This window comes from Bufo gargarizans, chromosome 3, assembly GCF_014858855.1.
Source record: "Bufo gargarizans isolate SCDJY-AF-19 chromosome 3, ASM1485885v1, whole genome shotgun sequence".
NCBI lineage: Eukaryota > Metazoa > Chordata > Amphibia > Anura > Bufonidae > Bufo > Bufo gargarizans.
Genome location: NC_058082.1, coordinates 491,435,552 through 491,458,390, shown reverse-complemented (window position 1 = coordinate 491,458,390; position 22,839 = coordinate 491,435,552). Strand labels below are relative to the sequence as shown.

Genomic DNA, 22,839 nt, shown 5'->3' with positions numbered 1-22,839 from the left:
AGATTTACTTCATTATTAAATCTTTCAGATTCGCCAGTAAATCTGACACCGTTTTTAAAGTGGGGTTTAGAAGACATGAAATGTGATCTCACACCGTATTTCACAGCTGACACACAGATTCTATGGCCGGGCGTGACAAATACAGATAATGGAGTTGATTCTTGGTATATCTACACAGTAAAGCACAATGGTGGAAAATTTAGCGCTGCAACATTTTTCACAAAACTTTCAGAGACACCAGAGAAGAAAGAAGATGACAAACATCATGTGTTAGGTAGGTGGCAGAAATGAAATAATTTACAAAGCGACTTTTACTTATTACAACATTGTAATAGGAAATAGTCACACATATGGCGCTGCTACGATAATGGTCATGGTGTATGAAAGTTTGGGTGACCAGCCACTGGGTTTACTTTAATGTGGTTATCCAATAGTACAAATACCCCCCGACACAATGCTCGGGCCCCTCCTATAGACTATAATTACCCGGTCCCCAGCACTCGTGTTTCTCCGGATCCCTGCACGGCCACTACTCCATGTTTTGATCCGCACGATGGGGTGGGGGGAGGGGTTGGGGGAACAGCCAATAGCGTCACCCACGATGCTAGGAAGCTGGTCACCATCACATGCTATTGGCTGCTCCTCCTGTCGCCAGATGTTTTTGATCCCTGTGATGGGGAGATGCAGTGGTGGGGCTGTACAGGGATCCGGAAGGAAGTGGGTGATGGGGACTGGGTAAGTATTGTCTATAGGGGGGGGCCTGGCCATTGTGGGTGGTATTTGTACTATATGGCTTGTTTCGTGCACTGCTCAGACTCAAAGCTGTAAGCTGGGAATACAAATAAGAGGAAATTTTCTAAAGGCATCAGCAACATGGGCTTACAATTTTGTGTATGGCAGACAGGTGACCATCACAGGCAGTACTGGATTTCAACATGCCTGGGCCTTTGTTCCCATAGGAGATGAGACCAGATGATAGATACCGGACACTGGCTTAAAGGCTATGGACACCATCAGGGCATCTTTTTATGATTGACTTTTATTCATTTTGGTCTAAAAATCTTTTTTTGGGGTTGGTCTTTGTTAAAAATGCTCAGTGGTTTCTGAGATACAAGGGTAAAAAAAATCAGTCTGTTTGCAAGCTGTGACTTTGTTTTATTTCAATCCCATCAGCTGACGGCTCATGTGTAGGTCTTTTCTCTGATCTCCTGACCTCCTAAACACTCGTTATAGCTCAATTTTTATCAAACTGATAAAAATATGGCTTAAATAAGTCGCAGCTTGCAAGCAAACTGATTTTGTAACCCTTATATTCAAGAAAAGGCTGAACATTTTTAATAGAAACCAATTGAAAAAAATGTTTTTTAGCCCAAAATGAATTAAAATGCATTAATGAAAAAAATTACCCCAAAGGTGTCCATAGCCTTTAAGGCCCATATACTTGGGCAGAATATCAGTTAAATTATCAGGAACTAATGTTTGTACAAAGGCTTGACTTGATAATTGCCCCATGTAAATGCACCACCGATGACTTGGCAAACCATCAAAAGCTTTTCAGGTGATCCGTGATTTATGTGGCTCATAAAATCAATATTTTCCTGCAGCCTGTGCAAACTAGATGTTCTTCTGACAAACAACGAATCCGTAAGGGGATGAATGATCGCAGTAGTGATCGTTTCTCCCTATACATGATTGCTGCATGTAAACATTTACAACAAGCGGACAGTGATCGGAAATTAACAGTTCTTTTCTGATCATTGCCCCGTGTATTATCCCATGTAAATGGGCTCTTATTCACCTCTCCCCATTAAATGAAGGAGTTGGCAGAAATAGCTGTCATCCTCATTAGTGTTGAGTGAATCGAGCTTCGGATCATCGATCTGAAGTCGATTCGGTCAAACACTTTGATTTTAATACTGTCTCCGTACAGCATTAAAATGTATTGGCTCTGTGGAGCCAAACACCAGAAGCCTCGCAAAACTTCAGTGAATTAATTTGATATTCATTTGCATCTTTAAAAAACATTTAAAATTAGGAATCCGAAGTCAAGTTTGGTACCAGCTGGTACCTCGATACCAATCACAACTTCAGATTCCTAATAGATTTTTTTTTTTAAAGATGCAGAAATGAATATCGAATTAATTCACCGACGTCTCGCGAGACTTCTGGTGAAACAAAGCCAATACATTTTAATGCTGTATACAGACAGCATTAAAATGTAAGTGTTTGACCGAATCAACTTCAGATCTCTGATCCGAAGCTCAATTTACTCAAGCCTAATTCTCATGAGTATGGTTGGCTAAAGATGCATCAGTTTACTCTTAACATTGTACTGTAAATAAGCCGTTTCACTATGATGGCTAAAAAGTTCTGAAACAGAACGTGCAACTTTCTCGAATTTCTCACCAAGTGTTAACTGGGCGGGGCTTGTGTAGTATCATAGAGTCCTGACTGCTAGCTGCAGGTTCTGTCTTGATTGATGTCCCACCTGGCAGAGCTAGTGCTGATGCCAATTGCCCAGTGAGATGCCAATCAAGGCTTAATGAGGATGCCAGAATGCCATGACTGTTCTCCACACCTGAACCGCCCAGATGACTCTTGGTGAGCAATTTACACATAGTGCAGACTTTATAACATTTTATTAGGCATATTGGTTTGGGCAGTTTTATTAGAAAGTATTACCAAGCACTATAACATAAATCTAGTGACAGGGTCCTTTTAAGTAATAGCAATTCTTCCTGCCAGCGGTCACCAGTAGGTGGAGCCAAATAACTTCCTGCATATGGCTTATATGGATCTTTGTATATTGTGCAGCTACTTTCATGTTAAGCACCAGGACCCCTCGTGTCTATGCAAGACTAATGGACAGTGCGCTCCTGGATTGTGCATTCACTGTGGATCACCGGGCGAACGTCTCAGTGACTTGGAATTACCGAGGTAGAGGAAGTCAAGAAGGCAAAATTCTTTCTTACAATGGATCCACAAAAAAACTGCAGTATAACTGGAAAGGAGTTTCTATGCAAGTAGAAGAATTAGAGAACGGATATGCCTCGCTACTTCTCAGAAATGTAGCTTTGAAAACTGAAGGACTCTTCATCTGCACTGTGTCTGTAGCTTCTCTCTTCGCAGAGCAGCAGATTCATCTTCAAATCAGAGGTATGTCATTTTACTTGTCACCTCAAGATAACATTTTGGGTACTTAGCAGATCGAGCTAAAACATGAAGAAAATGTATACTTTCTCACTGTCACAGAATGGGGCAAGGACAGTATTGGTCTTTTTGAATGTCCCTTAAGTCCATGTTCACCTGGCACATTCCTGCCATAGACAAATCCCTCATGGATTTTATTAGATAAGTCATAGTAGAAAAGTGTGTGAACATGGCCTAAGACTTTTCCTAAGAAACAATGAGAGTTATTCATACCCATACAGTGATGGTCAATTTATTCTCCATAGAGACCACTAATCAACAGCTGACCAGTGGAAATATGTGTCATGCTGAGTCTAAAGTCAATAGACTTCTAACTTTTAGAATGTAATAATATGTTTTAAGAGGGTAGTCCAGCTGGGGAAAAAAAGTCAGAATTTTTTTAAAGTAAAAAACAAAAAGAGTATTCACCTTTCTAATCCCCCACAACCCTTGTACCAACACTTCCCAGGTCCCCCTCCAGTCTCTGCTTACAAGGAAATGTGACCACGCAGCCAGTCCTTATCTGTAGCGGGTAACCACTGTGACCAATGATTAACTGATCTGTCAGATTTCCTATGAAAAGTCGGAACAGGCATGTCAGGGGATTGGTAAGGCTACTTTCACACTGGCAGCAGCAGCAGAGTCCGGCAGGCTGTTCCGGCAGGGGAACAGCCAGCTGGATCCCGCGGGGGATCGCTGCGGTTTTTGTCCAGCCGACTCTCGGCTTGTTTGCTGTGCTGCGGCCGGACCTCCGACCCGCCCAATTATAATGAGTGGGGCCGGAGCAGACTTCCAGCGGCACGGTGGGCTAGCATTAGCACGGATCCAACAGGCTGTTCCCACTATCAGAAGGATCTTGCTTTACACGGGTATATTTAATCTATTTCATTTAGTTTTTGTGTGTGTCATTAAAAGATATCGACAGTATCCCCCATAACAGTGATCTCCACAGTCCCCCACCCCCTTAACAGTAACCTCCACAGCTCACGCCCCTTTGACAGTGACCTCCACAGCGGCCAGCCCTTTATTTGTGACCTCCACAGTACCCCATCTCGTTAACGGTGATTTCCACAATAACCCATCCCCTTAACAGTGACCTCCACAGAACTCCGTTACCTTAAAATGTGACCTCCACAACACCCCTCCCCCTTAACAGTGACCTCTACAGCACTCCGTATCTTAACACTGACCTCCATAGCAGACTGTCCTCTTAACTGTGACCTCCACCGTTTCCTGCCCTCTTGACAGAGATCTCCACAGCATCCCGCCCCCTTAAGTGACCTCCACAGCAGCCTGCCCCCTTAACAGTAATGTCCACAGTGGCCTTCCCTTTAACAGTGACCTCCACAGTACCCCTCCTTAACAGTGATTTGCACAACACACACCGCTCCCTTGACAGTGGCCTCTGCAGCACCCCGCCCCTTAACACTGACCTCCATAGCTGACCGTCCCCTTAACTGTGACCTCCACAGCAGCCTGCCCCCTTAACTGTGACCTCCACAGCACTCAGCTCCCATAACAGTGTCATCCACAGTGCCCTGCCCCGTTAATGCTGACCTACAGCAGTGAAGGAAAATTGCTGGGTTGTTATGGAAACCTGGTGTAAAACGGTGTGTATGTGGAGACTAAGGACCTGCAGGCTTCTATCGGCTAATGTAGGTCATGTGATGGTGTCATATTTGCATTTTTGGGAATATCTCAGGAACGGTATGTGCTAGAGACCTGGCCTAAAACATTCCCAGACACCTGTGTGCCATTTTTTGTGATTGTAAATGTGACGGTGCGGATTCCTTTAGTGGACATACACTCAGCTTTATATATTAGATATTTGTACAGTGAAGAACATACTGTATACTATATACTGTGTGTGTATATAACTATATACACTCACCTAAAGAATTATTAGGAACACCATACTAATACGGTGTTGGACCCCCTTTTGCCTTCAGAACTGCCTTAATTCTACGTGGCATTGATTCAACAAGGTGCTGATAGCATTCTTTAGAAATGTTGGCCCATATTGATAGGATAGCATCTTGCAGTTGATGGAGATTTGAGGGATGCACATCCAGGGTACGAAGCTCTCGTTCCACCACATCCCAAAGATGCTCTATTGGGTTGAGATCTGGTGACTATGGGGGCCATTTTACAACAGTGAACTCATTGTCATGTTCAAGAAACCATTTTTCCAGTCATAATCTACCTTATAGAAATGCCCCGTCCTCCTTCCTGTCTGCGGCCAGAAAACTTGCGCAGGCACAGTACCGCCTGCGGCCTGCGCGATCATCAACGTCCTGAGGGCAACAGCGTTCAGGTCACATCACTGGGCTCGGCGCATGCCCAGTGATACTTTTGAGCCTGTTGATCTCAGGAGGTTGATGATCGAGTTTTCTGGCCGCAGACAGGAAGGAGGACGGGGCATTTCTATAAGGTAGATTATGACGTGGGGAGGGGACGGAACCGTTTGCCGGGCTGTGGGAGGTGTTTTGATGATCAGGAGGCTGTCTTGGGCACTGCAGGGGGGCGTCACTGGGCACTGGAGAGTGAAAAAAAACGCCCCTCTGGGCACCATGGACCCTAATTAGCATAACATAAAAATTGCTTTTATATCAAAACTACCAAACGAAAATAAGCAAAAAGAAGACTGCTGGAAATAAGGTACTTTAGTCAACATAGCGATGGTGCCAGCTTAAAATGCTAAAAGCAGGTGACAGAATCCCTTTAAATGACCTTTCTTTCCCATTCTGACATTCAGTTTGGAGTTCAGGAGATTGTCTTGACCAGGACCACAACCCTACATGCATTGAAGCAACTGCCATGTGATTGGTTGACTAGATAATCACATTAATCAGAAATAGAACAGGTGTTCCTAATAATTCTTTAGGTGAGTGTATATATATATCAGACCTTTAGACCCTCAAGCTCAATTAGCCTCAGATCAGACGCCCCAATGTTCTTCTTACAGAAAGACCCAACGTTAAACTAAATGTGGACTCAGTAGTGACTCTGAAAGAAGGAGATGAGCGGAAGTTTGTTTGCGATGCCTCCAATTACTATCCACTGGACGTCAATATGGAATGGCTGCGTGAGCTCCCGAGTACCGGACTGTTACCATCTTTAATGTTGAATGTCATCTACAGCAGCCACAGGAAAAATCATAATGGGACTTACAGCCTTTCTGGTTCCTTCCTGTACAAAGCTTCCCTCCAAGACAATGGTGTTACATTCACTTGCCGTGTGGAACATGAAAGTCTCAAGAAACCAATCCGAAATAGTGTGACGCTTATAGTATTACCTAATGATGGTATGGTATTAATCTACTTTACAGTTTGTATTATATATAACCTTGCCTGGGGTTCACTGGGTGCACTACAGAAAATAAGATTGCTGGGACATATCCACAAAAAGCCCTTTGTTTGCAGTGCCCTGTACTAGGTCTGCCATGCAAGCGTGACATTTTGTGTGGCCTGTCAATCAAAGAACCAGGGGAAGGGATGATCAGATATTCAACAGGATACTTAATATATCTGTATACACTGAGTGGACATTTGGCTACAGCTCTGGAGTTTTTTTTAAAGTTTATTTTACAAATTGTACAGAGCCACAATTAAATAATCTCTATAAATGTACAGATCTTTTCAGGTCAGACAAAATGTAGGGTTAAATCCCTTAAAGGGCATCTGTCAGCAGATTTGTACCTATGGCACTGGCTGACCTGTTACATGTGCACTTGGCAGCTGAAGGCATCTGAGTTGGTCCCATGTTCATATGAGCCCCCATTGCTGAGAACAATGAAGTTTTAATATATGCAAATGAGCCTCTAGGAGCAATGGGGGTGTTGCTATTACACCTAGAGGCTCTGCTCTCTCTGCAACTGCCATGCCCTCTTGACAACACAGATGCTTTCAGCTGCCAAGTGCACATGTAACAGGTCAGCCAGTTTCATAGGTACAAATCTGCTGATAGATGTACTTTAAAGGTTGTTTTCTGGGATTTTGATACTGATAACCTCCTCAGGATAGGTCATCAGTATCTGATCTGGGGGGGAGTCTGACACCTGGGACCCCTGCCAATCAGCTGTTTGAGAAGGCACTGTCGCTCCTGTGAGCGCCGAGGCCTTCTCGCAGCTTGCCAAGCACAGCGCCGTACATTGTATAGCGGCTATGCTTGGTATTACCCCAGCCCCATTCACTTCAATGTGACTGAGCAAGATACCAAACACAGGCGCTATGCAAGATTTGGCTATGTGCTTGGCAAGCACGGAGAAAGCCGCATCGCTCACAGGTGCCTTCTCAAACAGTTGATCGTCAGGGGTCCTGAGTGTCAGACCCCCCCAGATCAGATACTAATGACCTATCCTGAGGAGGTCATCAGTATCAAAATCAAAGAAAACCCCTCTCTAGTATTAGCTACTATCCCCTTTCCAGTTATAAGCATACACACAGAAGATGGTTCTCATTATAGTAGTTTATCATTTCTGTGTTAAAGTGTAGATCAGGGATCAGCAACCTTTGGCGCTCCAGCTGCTTTGAAACTACAACTCCCAGTATGCACACTTACTAAGTCATTCTTGTAACTCTCATAGAAGTAAAAGGAGGATTCTGGGGGTTGAAGTTTCAGAACTGCTGGAATGCCGGAGGTTGTTGATCCCAGTTGTAGAATAAATGTCTACTGGTTACAATCCAACACATGTGAAGAATTCAGAACACATAGGCTCACATATCAAAAGTGGTGTAGTTTTCGCCAACTTCTTAGGCTACTTTCACATTAACGTTTTTTGTGGATCTGCAAAAACGCTTCTGTTACAATAATACAACCACATGCATCCGTCATGAATGTATCCGGTTGTATTATGTCTTCTATAGCCATGACAGATCTGTCATGAACACCATTGAAAGTTAATGGGGACGGATCCGTTTTTTAATGTGTCAGAGAAAACTGATCCGTCCCCATTGACTTACATTGTGTGCTAGGACGGATCCGTCTTGCTCAGCACCATATCGCGGACAGAAAACGCTGCTTGCAGAATTTTTCTATCCGCGATGGGGACGCAAGCAAACTGGACGGAATGCATTTTGGTGCATTCAGTTTCGTTCAGTTCAGTTTTGTCCCCATTGACAATGAATTGGGACAAAACTGAAGCATTTTCTTCCGCTATTGAGATCCTATGATGGATCTCAATAGCGGAATTGAAAACGCAGATGTGAAAGTAGCCTTAGGGCTCTTTCACACTTGCGTTCTTCTGTTCCGGCATAGAGTTCCGTCGTCGGGGCTCTATGCCGGAAGAATCCTGATCAGGATTATCCCCATGCATTCTGAATGGAGAGAAATCTGTTCAGGATGCATCAAGATGTCTTCAGTTCAGGACCGGAACGTTTTTTGGCCGGAGAAAATACCGCAGCATGCTGCGCTTTTTGCTCCGGCCAAAAATCCTGAACACTTGCCGCAAGGCCGGATCCGGAATTAATGCCCATTGAAAGGCATTAATCCGGATCCGGCCTTAAGCTAAACGTCGTTTCGGCGCATTACCGGTTCCGACGTTTAGCTTTTTCTGAATAGTTACCATGGCTGCCGGGACGCTAAAGTCCTGTTTGCCATGGTAAAGTGTAGTGGGGAGCGGGGGAGCAGTATACTTATCGTCCGTGCGGCTCCCGGGGCGCTCCAGAGTGACGTCAGGGCGCCCCACGCGCATGGATGACGTGATCGCATGGACACGTCATCCATGCGCATGGGGCGCTATGACGTCATTCTGGAGCGCCCCGGGAGCCGCACGGACAGTAAGTATACTGCTCCCCCGCTCCCCACTACTACTATGGCAACCAGGACTTTAATAGCATCCTGGCTGCCATAGTAACACTGAACGCATTTTGAAGACGGACCCGTCTTCAAATGCTTTCAGTTCACTTGCGTTTTTCCGGATCCGGCGTGTAATTCCGGCAAGTGGAGTACACGCCGGATCCGGACAACGCAAGTGTGAAAGAGGCCTTAGCTAAAGCTGGAGTACTTTACTGACATTTGTTAGGAGGACACATTTATGACTGTAAATTCACTTCTTTGATAAATCTGTATAAATCTGTCACAATATATCTAACACTTTTACCCCAGTCTAAAACAATGTTTTGATGTGCAGGATTTTTGATACTTTTTTGTTTAAGCAAAGTCACATTACATAAAGGACCAGATTTACTGTTGTGTCTGGACCAAAAATTTGTCTCAAAAGTGTCACAATGCTTTTCCAAAATGGTGAAAGGGGTTGTCTCATTGCACACAGGATAGGGATACGTTTCAGATCAGCGGCGGTCTGACCACTCAGGTCCCTGCTGGTCACTAGAACTTGTTTCCCTGTTTCACCGGAGTAGTGAATGCCCATGTGTGCTACCTCTCCATTCAGCACTATGGGGCTGCTGGAGATAGCCCTGTGATTGTACTCGGCTATCTCTGGTAGTCCCAGACTCCCACAGGGTTGAATCGAACAGCAGCAAGCATGCATACCCACCAATTCATTTAAACAGGGAGCACTGGCTCGTTCCAGTGATCAGCAGGGGTCCCAGCAGTCGGACAACTGCCGATCAGACACCTATCCCGCCCTGTGAATAGGGAATACATTGTTGTAATGGGACAACCCCTTTAGAAAGAATGTGTCCCAAAGCAGATAAGGCAATATTTCAGAGTAAAATGTGCAAAAATAAGGCCCAGATACATGTGAGGCGTACTGTTGTTTAATCTATCACCCTCTCCATGGCAAATGCCATTCAAGCGCTACATGACCTATGAGCTGTGTCTCACACCGCCCTCATCATGGCCTCCTTCTCCGTGAATTTGACCGAGAAACACTTTCTTTTCCTGTTTTTGAAGTATCCACTTTTCCTTGGTACTTGTATGACCAGAGAAAAGCAAACTTTAATTCTCCTTCCGCTGTGATTTGGAGGGAACTGCTGACAGACTCCCCTAAAATGTCAACCTGTCACCATGAAAATGCAGTGCAATCTGCAGGCAGCATGTTATAGAGCAGGAGGAGTGGAGCAGATTGATGTATAGTTTTATGGGAAAAGATTCTGTATAATGTGCCCTTTAGGCATTTAAATTCCTGCTCATTCTGGTCCTTAAAGTCCAGCAGGCGGTCCTATCAGTGACTGACAGCCTTCCCTCTATGACTGTGTATACAGAGACAGCTGTCAGTCACTGATAGGACCGCCTCCTGGACTTTAACCACTTTAAGTCCGCCCATAGGATATAAACGTCCTATGGGTGGACCTCTATTTCTGAAAGCACGTTTTAAAACGTCCTTTCAGAAATAGCAGCTGCACGCTAATCGTGCAGCTGCTGATCGGGTTGCCCGCTGTCAGTGACAGCAGGGCAACCCAGAGATAAGGCAGGGACAGTTCCCAGGTGTCCCTGCCTTCCGGATCGCTGCAGACACAGCGCTCACCGAGCGCTGTGTATGCAGAGCAGGAAGCGCTGTGCGCTTCCTGTTCCGGCCCGGCGGTCATGTGACCGCCGGGACCGGAGAGTGCAGGAGCTGTGTGAGGTCTCTCACAGACCTCGATCAGCCCTGCACTGAGGCTGTAAAGCGCTGTATTGCGCTGTACAGCCTCTCTGGGGGGGTGCATTTATTCTGTAACTGGGGCGACTATGTCAGCCCCAGTTACAGGAGAAATCAACAGTGAAAAAAAAAGAAAAAGTGAAGCAAATGTCCCCCAGAGGTCTTGTATGACCTTATGGGGGGACGAAAAGTGTAAAATAAAATTAAAAAAAATAAAGGGTTGAAAAAAATAAAATAAACAAAAGTTTCCCAAGTAAGGAATAAAAAAAAAAAATTTAAAATAGAAAAAATAAAATAAAATAGACATATTTGGTATTGCCGCGTCCGTAAAAACCAGCTCTATAAAAATATCACATTAGCTAACCCCTCGGGTGAACACCGTAAAAAAAAACAAAAAAAACTGTGTCAAAACAAGCAATTTTTGTCACCTTGCATCACAAAAGGTGCAACACCAAGTGATCAAAAATGCGTATGTCCCACAAAATGGTACCAATAAAACCGTCACCTCATCCCGCAAAAAATGAGCCCCTACATAAGAAAATCTCTCAAAAAATAAAAAAACTATAGCTCTTAGAACATGGAGACACTAAAACATCATTTTTTGGTTTCAAAAATGCTATTATTGTGTTAAAGTGAAACAAATAAAAAAAAGTATACATATTAGGTATTGCCGCGTCCGTAAAAACCAGCTCTATAAAAATATCACATGAGCTAACCCCTCAGATGAACACCGTAAAAAATAAAAATAAAAACTGTGTCAAAACAAGCAATTTTTGTCACCTTGCATCACAAAAGGTGCAACACCAAGTGATCAAAAACGCGTATGTCCCCCAAAATGGTACCAATAAAACAGTCACCTCATCCTGCAAAAAATGAGCCCCTACATAAGAAAATCTCTCAAAAAATAAAAAAACTATAGCTATCAGAACATGGACACATTAAAACATAATTTTTTTGTTTCAAAAATGCTATTATTGTGTAAAACTTTAATAAATGAGAAAAAGTATACATATTAGGTATCGCCACGTCCGTAACAATCTGCTCTATAAAAATGTCACTTGACTGAACCCCTCAGGTGAACGCTGTAAAAATAAATAAATAGAAACTGTGCTAAAACAACCAATTTTTTGGTCACCTTGCCCCATAAAGTGTTATAATGAATGATCAAAAAATCATATGTACCCAAAAATAGTACTAATAAAACTGGCACCTTATCCCCTAATTTCCAAAATGGGGTCACTTCTTGGGAGTTTCTACTGTAAGGGTGCATCAGGGGGCTTCAAATGGGACATGGCATCTAAAAACCATGTGGAGTTCCTTTTCTTCTGCGCCCTGCCGTGTGCCCATACAGCAGTTTATGACCACATGTGGGGTGTTTCTGTAAACCGCAGAATCTGGGTAATAAATATTGAGTTTTGTTTGGCTGTTAACCATCGATGTGTTAAAGAAAAAATTGGATTAAAATGGAAAATCTGCCAAAAAAGTGAAATTTAAAAATTTGATCTCCATTTTCCTTTAATTCTTGTGGAACGCATAAAGGGTTAACAAAGTTTGTAAAATCGGTTTTGAATACCTTGAGGGGTGTAGTTTCTACAATGGGGTCATTTATGGGGGTATCCACTATGTAGGCCCCACAAAGTGACTTCAGACCTGAACTGGTCCTTATAAAGTGGGTTTTGGCAATTTTCTTAAAAATTTGAAGAATTTCTTCTAAACTTCTAAGCCTTCTAACGTCCTAAAAAAATAAAATGACATTTCCAAAATGATGCCAACATAAAGTAGACATATGGGGAATGTTAAATAATAAATATTTTATGAGGTATCACTTTCTGTTTTAAAAGCAGAGAAATTGAAATTTAGAAAATTGCGAATTTTTCAAATTTTTGGGTAAATTTGGGATGTTTTCATAAATAAAGGTGAAATATTTTGACTCAAATTTATGACTATCATGAAGTACAATGTGTCACGAGAAAACAATCTCTGAATGACTTGGATAAATAAAGGCGTTCCAAAGTTATTACCACATAAAGTGAGATATGTCAGTTTTGCAAAATTAGGCCTGGTCAGGAAGGGGGCAAATGGCCCAGATGGGAAGTGGTTAAGGACCAGAATGAGCAGAAATTTAAATTCATAATTTACAAGTTTTAGGGAATTTTTTCCCATAAAACTATATATCAGTCTTCTCAGCTCCTCCTGCTCAAACACCATGTTCAAGACGACAGGTTACCTTTTAAAGCAACCCTCTGACAATTTTTATTATTTTGCCTATCAATACCGGGCATCTTACAAACTGCAGTATAGTGAGTTTACTCCCCTGGCGCAACCTCTATGTTGTACCATCTCCCTTCGGGTCCCTTGTTTGGCCTTGTGGTCTGCAAACATACTTGCCTATCCACAGAGTGTCTGCTTTGTGGACTGGAAGTCACTTTCTCCCTACAAGTCTAGAAGACTCTCCTCCAGGCTCTGATCCACACAGCAGATGCATTACAAAGAGCACACACCATGTGAGTAAACTCTCAACACTGCAGTTTGTATGATGACCTGTACTACCAGGTAAAAGAGAAAAAATACATTGTTGGAGTGTTTCTTTAACATCCTACAGCCCAACGTTCATTTCACACAGCTCCTGACTGCTGGGGATTGTTAGAAGACTTCTTCTATGTTCAGGTTTCAACAATCAGTGGCGGCAAAACCCATCAGTATTTGACATTTACGGTATTCCTGCTTTGCTGCTTGACAGATTCTCCTGTTTGGATGCTTGCACTAGTCGTCTTCCTGGTTCTTCTTCTTTTGTACTGCGTGAGAATATACTGTAGAGGTAACTATTCACTTTTTCTTGACTTTATATTGGCGGTGTGAAATTTACATATATTTCTTTTGTACATAAAATGACATTTTTTATTCTGTATAACTTTCAGTTATTGTTATTATTATTAGCAGTATAATTATTATATTAGCAGTATTATTATTGTTATAATTATCATATTCTCTGTATTCTTTTGTATCCTCCAACCCACATCGTTTCTGCTTGGTTTGGCAGCCCCAGGTGTCAGCCATGTGTGGATTAGGGTTATGAACTGCCTGTCCCTGCATATAGCACCCCCTCATGTTAGGATTGTCTGCCTGCCACCTGGACTGCTTCATTGTAGTTCAGATTAGCAAAGCACAGGTAGCATAATGGAAATAAGTAGTAGGGGAAAAAATACTAAAAGTATCCCTGTTTTGTAGTTGGGTCCAAATTGATGGAAGGCAGGACCATATTGTGGCACATTATACAACCCCAACAGAGCCAAATACCAAAGTCCATCACAAAATATTGCCAGCAGCGTAAAATACATCCTCAAAAACTGCTACTGGCGGCTGGGAGGAGGGTCCAGGAGGCCTCCTGGGCATCAGCCCACCGGTAAATTTCCCTGTAAGGTCTATGGCCAATCCGCCCCTGACAGCCGGTCATCGTTGTGAACATCAGTTCAGTAAGCCATTAGTTTAATCTCCTTTAGAATAGATGGTAATCACAGTCAGATAAAATGCAGTCTCTGAACTTCAGGCTGGATTCATTGATGATTCACCCATATTCTAAAATTTAACATGCTAAATGAAGAGAACATCTCTCTTAAAGTGGCCTTCTCCGTGCTTCCCAAGCACAGCGCTGCACATTTATAGAGGCTGTGCTTGGTGAGCAGGAGAAGGCCACGGCGTGTCGGACCTGCACGGATCAGATACTGATGACCTTTCCTGAGCATAGGTCATCAGTATCAAAATCCCAGAAAAACCCTTTAACTCCTTAAGGACTTAACCCCAATTCACCTTAAGGACGTGGCCATTTTTTGCAAATTTGGCCAGTGTCACTTTAAGTGCTGATAACTTTAAAACGCTTTTACTTACCAAAGCCATTCTGAGATTGTTTTTTCATCACATATTTTACTTCATGACACTGCTAAAATTGGGTCAAAAAAGTTAATTTTTTTTCAAAAATCTGGAAAAATTTGCAAATTTCAAAGTTTCAATTTCTCTACTTCTGTAATACATAGTAATACCCCCAAAAATTGTGATGACTTTACATTCCCCATATGTCTACTTCATGTTTGTATCATTTTGGGAATGATATTTAATTTTTTGGGGATGTTACATAGCTTAGAAGTTTAATTTAAAAAATTTTCAGAAATTTTCCAAATCCCACTTTATATGGACCAGTTCAGGTCTGAAGTAAAATATAGGTAGAAGCAGCACTACACGGTCCTTGGTCGATGTAAACATACGATGCAACAGCCTCACCGTTGACCCACGATCCAGCAGGCCATATGATGAACGAAAAACAAGAGTGGCACCGGCAGCATCTCACATCATCCAATTTTTATTGCGACCTCAAGACAAATACAGCAACGTTTCGGCTGAAACTCAGCCTTTGTCAAGTCTAATAACATCAACATCATTACACATATATATACACCCCACATAAAAACACACCCCCTCTCAGTCACTAATGATAATCACTGATTATGTCATTTACCAATCGCTATTGCCCATGTGTTCACCTACTAGGTTATTACCTTCCACCTGATCATAGGCATAGTATGGCGGTGTTGGCCATGTCGGCGTTGTCCCATGCGAAGTGCGCAACTGCGCACAGCTGCACTTACTTGATAGGGTGTATCACCGTGTCCACGGCACCTGACGGCGCTCGTTCCTACAGCCAATCGGCTGTCTCAATTCCAACATGACGCGCGCGATCACGTGACATGTCCGCTGATGTCATCAAGACGCGCACTTGTGCGTCCGATGATCATAGCATGCGAACGGCACTCACGTACGGCGTCATTGCAGCGCAACATCCTCGGGGCCATGGTAACGGGGACGCATCCTAGATTCAAAAAGAATCATTACTATAGCTCTAGTAAGATGAACTCATTTAGATCCATCTATCTATGAATCGCATGGGGCAACTCCAATTATCACAGGCAAAAAAAACGCATAATCTACATGGTCGTATAACAAATGATACATCAATCCATACATCGCATGGAGCAACTCTGATTATCACAGGCAAAAAGTACATGGTCATATAACATATGATACATACAATACATTATTTATATCCACGGCATTATAGAGGCCATCAATACATTGTATACACCCCCATATTCGTGGAATTTGCCACATCAGATTGATTAAAGACATATGGCCACCCCAAGGAGTAGGGGATGAATCATCAAGGATTATTTTACATATAACATTATTAAAACAAGATGTCCCAATACGATTCATAGATAGATGGATCTAAAGGAGTTCATCTTACTAGAGCTATAGTAATGATTCTTTTTGAATCTAGGATGCGTCCCCGTTACCATGACACCGAGGATGTTGCGCTGCAATGACGCCGTACGTGAGTGCCGTTTGCATGCTACGATCATCGGACGCACAAGTGCGCGTCTTGATGACGTCAGCGGACATGTCACGTGATCGCGCGCGTCATGTTGGAATTGAGACAGCCGATTGGCTGTAGGAACGAGCGCCGTCAGGTGCCGTGGACACCGTGATACACCCTATCAAGTAAGTGCAGCTGTGCGCAGTTGCGCACTTCGCATGGGACAACGCCGACATGGCCAACACTATGGCCATACTATGCCTATGATCAGGTGGAAGGTAATAACCTAGTAGGTGAACACATGGGCAATAGCGATTGGTAAATGACATGATCAGTGATTATCATTAGTGACTGAGAGGGGGTGTGTTTTTATGTGGGGTATATATATGTGTAATGATGTTGATGTTATTAGGCTTGACAAAGGCTGAGTTTCAGCCGAAACGTTGCTGTATTTGTCTTGAGGTCGCAATAAAAATTGGATGATGTGAGATGCTGCCGGTGCCACTCTTGTTTTTCAGTTCAGGTCTGAAGTCACTTTGTGAGGCTTATGTAATAGAAACCATCCAAAAATGACCCCATTTTAGAAACTACACCCCTCAAGGTAATTAAAACTGATTTTACAAACTTTGTTAACCCTTTAGGTCTTCCACAAGACTTCATGGCAAATGGACATAAAATGTAAGAATTTAGATTTTTGGGAAAATTTTTCAATATAATCAATTTTTTCCAGGAACAAAGCAAGGGTTAACTGCCAAACAAAACTCAATATGGGTTGCCCTGATTCTGTAGTTTGCAGAAACACCCCATATGTGGTCATAAACTACTGTTTGGCCAAACGGGAGGACATAGAAGGAGGGGAACGCCATATGGTTTTTGCAAGGAAGATTTTGCAGGACTGGTTTTGTTTATACCATGTCCCATTTCAAGCCCCCCGTTGCACCCCTAGAATAGAAATTCCAAAAAAGTGACTCCATCTAAGAAAGTACACCCCTCAAGGTATTCAAAACTGGGTTTACAAACTTTGTTAACCCTTTAGGTGTTCCACAAGAGTTAATGGCAGATGGAGAAACAATTTTGGAATTTCAATTTTTTGGATAATTTTCTATTTTAACCCTTACTTTATTACTGGAAAAAATGGGTTAACAGCCAAACAAACTCAATATGAGTTGCCCTGATTCTGTAGTTTGCAGAAACACCCCATATGTGGTCCTAAACTACTATTTGGCTAAACGATAGGACATAGAAGAAGGGGAACACCATATGGTTTTTGGAAGGCAGATTTTGCTGGACTGGTTTATTTACACCATGTACCCTTTCAAGCCCCCTGATGCACCCCTAGAGTAGAAACTCCATAAAAGTGACCCCATCTAGGAAACTACGGGATAAGTTGGTTGTTGTTTTGGGACTATTTTAGGGTAAATATGATTTTTGGTTGCTCTATATTACACTTTTTTGAGGCAAGGTAAAAAAAAATTGAAATTCTAAAATTGTTTCTACATTCGCTATTTAGTTTTGTGGCACACTTAAAGGGTTAACAAAGTTTGTAAAGTAACTTTTGAATACCTTGAGGGGTGTAGTTTCTTAGATGGGGGCACTTTTTTGAAGTTTCTAGTCTAGGTTACATCAGGAGGGGCTTCTAATGGGACATGGTGTAAATAAACCAATCCATCAAAATCTGCCTTCCAGAAACCATATGGCGTTCCCTTCGTTCTATGCCCTGCCGTGTGGCTATATAGCCATTTACGACCACATATGGGGTGTTTCTGCAAACTACAGAATCAGGGCAATAAATATTTAGTTTTGTTTGGCTGTTAACCCTTGCTTTATTACCGGAAAAAAAGGATTCAAATGGAAATTTTGCCCAAAAATTCGTGTTTTGGCAACGTTTTTATTTTATATTTTTAACGCTGTTCATCCGAGGGGTTTGGTCAATTGTTATTTTTATAGGGCAGATTCTTACGGACGCCGCGATACCGAATATGTCTACATTTTAAAATTTATTTAGATTTTACACTATATTATCATTTTAGGAACCCAAAAAAATTATTTTAGTATCTCCATAGCCTGGGAGCTACAGTTTTTTTTTTTTTGTTGGGCGACTATCTAATGTAGGGGCTCATTTTTTGCGGAATGAGATGGCGGTTTTATTAGCACTAATTGGGGGTGCATATGACATTTTGATCGCTCGCTATTACACTTTTTGTGATGTTAGGTGATAAAAAATAGCTTTTTTTACACTTTTTTTTTTTTTTTTTTAACGCTGTTCATCCGGGGGGGTTACATGTTATTTTTACAGAGAAGATTTTTACGGACGTGGCGATGCCCAATATGTATGGCTCTCAGACTTTGGAGACACTAAGCAGGCATCCTCAAACTGCGGCCCTCCAGATGTTGTAAAACTACAATTCCCACCATGCCCTGCTGATGGCTGTAGGTTTTCTGGGCATGCTGGGAGTTATAGTTTTACAACATCTGGAGGGCCGCAGTTTGAGGATGCCTGCACTAAAACTAATATTTTTTGGGGAAAAAATTGTTCCGTGTCTCCAAAGTCTGAGAGCCATAGTTTTTTATGTTCTCTATGGCAGTGTTTCCCAACCAATGTGTGGGTGGCAGGGGGGGGTCTAGGGTCTCAAAGCTAGAAAATAATAAGTTTAGATAAAGTGCTGTCTTTTTTTTCTAACTAACTTTTCCCTTCTATCCCTGCCTAAGGGTGCCTCTCCCTCACTGACCCTAATCTACCTGGAGGGTGATTGGTGGAAGAGGGTGATCGGTGCCGATGGGGGGGATCGCAGGAGCCTGGTGAGGACGGTGCTGCACAGTGCAGGTGCTGAATAGGAAGAGGAGGGGAGAGAGGAGCGCTGCAAGTTTGAATCTCGCGCCTCTCTCCCTGCAGCAATCAGCACCCTGGACCGCACCCATCAGCACCACGGCCAGCACTGCCTCTCCCAAATGTTCGTACTGTGATTTGGTGGTGTGTAATTACACCACCGATCACAGTCTTTTTCCGGTTCATCAGGTCACCGGAGACTCGAATAGACCGGAAACGCAGGAAACTGCAGGTCTGAATTGACCTGTGGTTTTCTGCGATCGCCGATACGGGGGGGGGGTCACATGATCCCCCGGCGTTGTGACAGCATGCCCGCTGAATGATTTCAGCAGGCATCCTGTTCCGATTAACCCCCACTGTGCCGCAATCGCATTTTAAACCCATGACTTACTGGTACGTCATGGGTCCTTAAGGACTCGGGAAACATGCCGTACCGGTACGTCATGCGTCCCTAAAGGGTTAAAAGGAATCTTTCATCAGGAAATTCACTTCCCCAATGCCTTGTAGGGCTAGCTCAGCTGAATGTAATGATACTTCCCACTTATCAATCTTTCGCTTTGTTCTGGAAAAAAAGTAACTTTAATCTACATGCAAATGAACAGTTAAGTGCACCATGGGTGGGCCCAAGCCACTCTGTGCACCCTTGTTCCTATTGCTTCCTCTTCCAGACCTTCCCTTTCCTTCTTGATTTTGCCCTCCTGCATAGACCTGTTGCCTGACTCTGCCAATCAAGAAGGAGAGGGAGGGGCTGGCAAAGGAAAAAGGAGGCGCAAGGGTGCACAGAGTGACTTAGGCCCTTCCTTGGTGCACTTAACTGCTCATTTGCATATGGATTAGAGTTTTACAGAATGAAGCAACAGAGCCCTAAGTGAAAGGTATCATGACATTCAGATCTACCCCTACAAGGTAATGTGCCTGGTATAACAGTGAATTTCCTCTTTTGCATTATATGATTCTTAAACTGAAGCGGGGCTCACTTTTAAGATTGTGAGACGCTCACAGATGTTTGAAGCGCCAGATCTGGGGAGGCAGATTATATGCTGGACAGTCCTAACTTTGACTGCTACAATCTTTAGTCACTTACTGTATGTTACTAAACTAATGTTCTGCTCATTTTATTGAGATTAATAAAAGGTAAATTGAGCCTCTAACTCTTCCTCTGGTTGAACTTGAGAGACATGTCTTTTTTAACCATAACTATGGAACTTTCACCCAGTGGTGAAACCCAGGAATCACTATGGTCCCAATAAAAAAAAAAAAAGTTTGAGATTTAATCTAAAGTATACCCCATACATGATAAAAAAAATAATATTAAAGCCCCCCTTGGGTTCCATGACATATATAAATGCTATCCGCCTATAGTAATCTTGCAGATTACAGAGTAGTACGTATTTGCACAATTTTTTTCCCTAATTTTAGCTGTAGATCTGTTTAGTATCTATTTATTCAAGAAGAAGTGAAGCGTTCTCTCAGAGGGCTGCAGCATGGTCTCCTGCTCAGAATATAAACCTGCATGATTACAGGCTCATGCTCCTCTTTCCCTCATGATCCTGTTATTTATAGTGAGGTCCCTCACAGGGCATATTATATATGTACACATGGGCATTATTACAGTGTCTACAGAAATTAGTAGAGTGCGCATCTAAAGAAGAATGCACAAAAAAACATCAGTTAGAAGCTGGATTTTGTATAAAAATATAAAAAATGAAAATGATATCTATCCATCTATCTGTCTATGTATCTATCTATATACTTTAACAGGTGTTGTATTTTTATTTTTTTACAGAGAGAAATACAAACAAGGTAAGCTTTTATAATGGATGTTTTATACATTTTTCTTAGTTTTTATGGCTTGAGCGAATCGAGCTTTGGATCATAGACCTGAAGTTGATTTGTTCAAAGCTTCAATGTTACTGCTGTTTCCGTACGGCATTAAGATGTATTGGCTCCATGGAGCCAAACGTGAGACTTCAGTGAATCACTACTGTATTCATATCTGCGTATTTAAAAACAATTTAAAATAGGGATCCGAAGTGAACTTTGGTACTGGCTGATATCTCGGTCCACTTCAGATTCCTAATTGCTAATAATGTGATGAATTATGATGGTTCAGCGACAAAGAATGTGCTTTATGTATAATTTCAGAGAAAGCCATATTAAGGAGCAGTGGAAACATAGTAAGGGTAAGTGACTTATAACTGATCATAAGGTCCAATATGTATTGTATGTGTCTAAGTTATGGTTACAGACTAGAGACCTACACTATACATAGTCTGATCTTCCAGCGATATGGGTTATCTGCCCTTTCACAGTCTAGTTCAACTACAAGATTGCACTGATGGAGAGAAGTAACACATGACTGCAGAATCAGACTACACACAGGATTTGTTTGTAGTCTGTAACTATGGTAACACTTAGGTCTCCATAGCAGATGTATACACAAAATTATCAAGGCTGTTTCCAAAGTTGTCTCCCTTTTATTTTAGATGCATTGACACAACGCAGAAATGTTTGCATTAGGCCTCTTGTACACGACCGTATGTATTTTGCGGTCCGCAAAAGATATGGATAACGTCCGTATTTTGCGGAACGGAACAGCTTGCCCCCTAATAGAACAGTACTATCCTTGTCAGTAATGCGGACAATAATAGGACACGTTAAATTTTTTTTTTGCGGAACGGAAATATGGAACTTGAATGCACACGGAGTAACTTCTTTTTTTTTGTGTGGACCCATTGAAATGAATGGTTCCGTATACCGTCCGCAAAAAACGGAACGGACATGGAAAGAAAATACGTTTGTGTGCATGAGGCCTTAGTGAGAATATTGTAATCTTATGAATGTATAGGACTTTGAATTTACTTCTTGTTATAATGCTTAGGCCTCATGCACAGAACTGTGTTATCTGTGGTACTGATGTGTAATGCAGTGCCCATAGTCTTCTATAAGCCAGTACTTTACCTCTGTATACTTCTGATTTTATATTTAGGTACTGTGAGGTTTGTTTCTTACAAATTCATATGAAATCAAAAATGGAGACTATTGGGTATACGTGGAGGGGTTGGATTGTAGTATATTTAGAACTATCATACAGTGGTATAACATGTAGAAGTAATTCATATGATTTCTGTGTTTCATGTTCAGAGGTGTCCTCAGTGAGGAAACAAGCAAGACGTGCATCTAACATCTTTTCAGAAGAAGTGAAAAGTTTTAAAAGTGGGAAAATGCATCTTCTACAGTAGGATTTTCCTAAATTAGTTTCCCTCCAGTTAGAAAAGGCACCATAACCACTACAACCCCAAAAAACATGTGCATAGGAAAATAGAGGGGGGGGGGGGAGAATATTCTCTATACAAGGGTTGTTCAGTTTTATATTTTTTTCCCGCAAATTAATATTATGCTTTTTGCAATTGAAAGTTATGCAGTTTTACACTGTAATACTGTATCAGTCCTTGCGATTTTCAAGATTTCTGCTTGCTCTCATGCAACCCCTTTAATAAAGGGGTTGTCCATGATATGTGAAAACCTGGCCAGTGGCCCTAAATGTGTTAAAATACTAAAAAATATATAAAAGAAATAGTAGGGCACACCTACAGTTGGATACACATAGGAGATTTAATGTACATTTATTATACAACAGTATTGTATAATAAATGTACATTAAATCTCCTATGTGTATCCAACTGTAGGTGTGCCCTACTATTTCTTTTATATTCTCACAATTTTTGAAGATTGGGTGTAATCTTTTTTGTAGGTGCACCCACCCTACCCATTGTTCAGGGAGTGAGCCATCTCTATACAATATTCTGAATACAAAAACTAAAAAATATATATTCACTACTTAATCCCTGTAGGGAAGCTGCTGCAGTGGTGATGTAGCTGTCGACAGCAGGTGACTGCTGCAGCAGATCACTG

At 42.1% G+C, this 22,839-nt stretch overlaps 1 protein-coding gene across 2 annotated transcripts in view; it reads left to right on the top strand.

Annotated features, from left to right (window-relative positions):
- Positions 1-22,504, top strand: part of LOC122933010 (tapasin-related protein-like) — a 34,867-nt gene extending 12,363 nt beyond the window's left edge. Inside the window, exons 3-10 of one of the 2 annotated variants that reach the window (XM_044287738.1) lie at positions 29-274; positions 2,815-3,156; positions 6,155-6,493; positions 13,473-13,550; positions 16,739-16,775; positions 20,711-20,727; positions 21,070-21,107; positions 22,069-22,504. In XM_044287738.1, the coding sequence (XP_044143673.1) occupies positions 29-274; positions 2,815-3,156; positions 6,155-6,493; positions 13,473-13,550; positions 16,739-16,775; positions 20,711-20,727; positions 21,070-21,107; positions 22,069-22,083 (1,112 nt within the window). In that variant the 3' untranslated portion in view covers positions 22,084-22,504. The remainder of the gene's footprint in view (positions 1-28; positions 275-2,814; positions 3,157-6,154; positions 6,494-13,472; positions 13,551-16,738; positions 16,776-20,710; positions 20,728-21,069; positions 21,108-22,068) is intronic. The other variant, XM_044287739.1, reaches the window with a different exon arrangement.
- Positions 22,505-22,839: the final 335 nt, after the last annotated feature.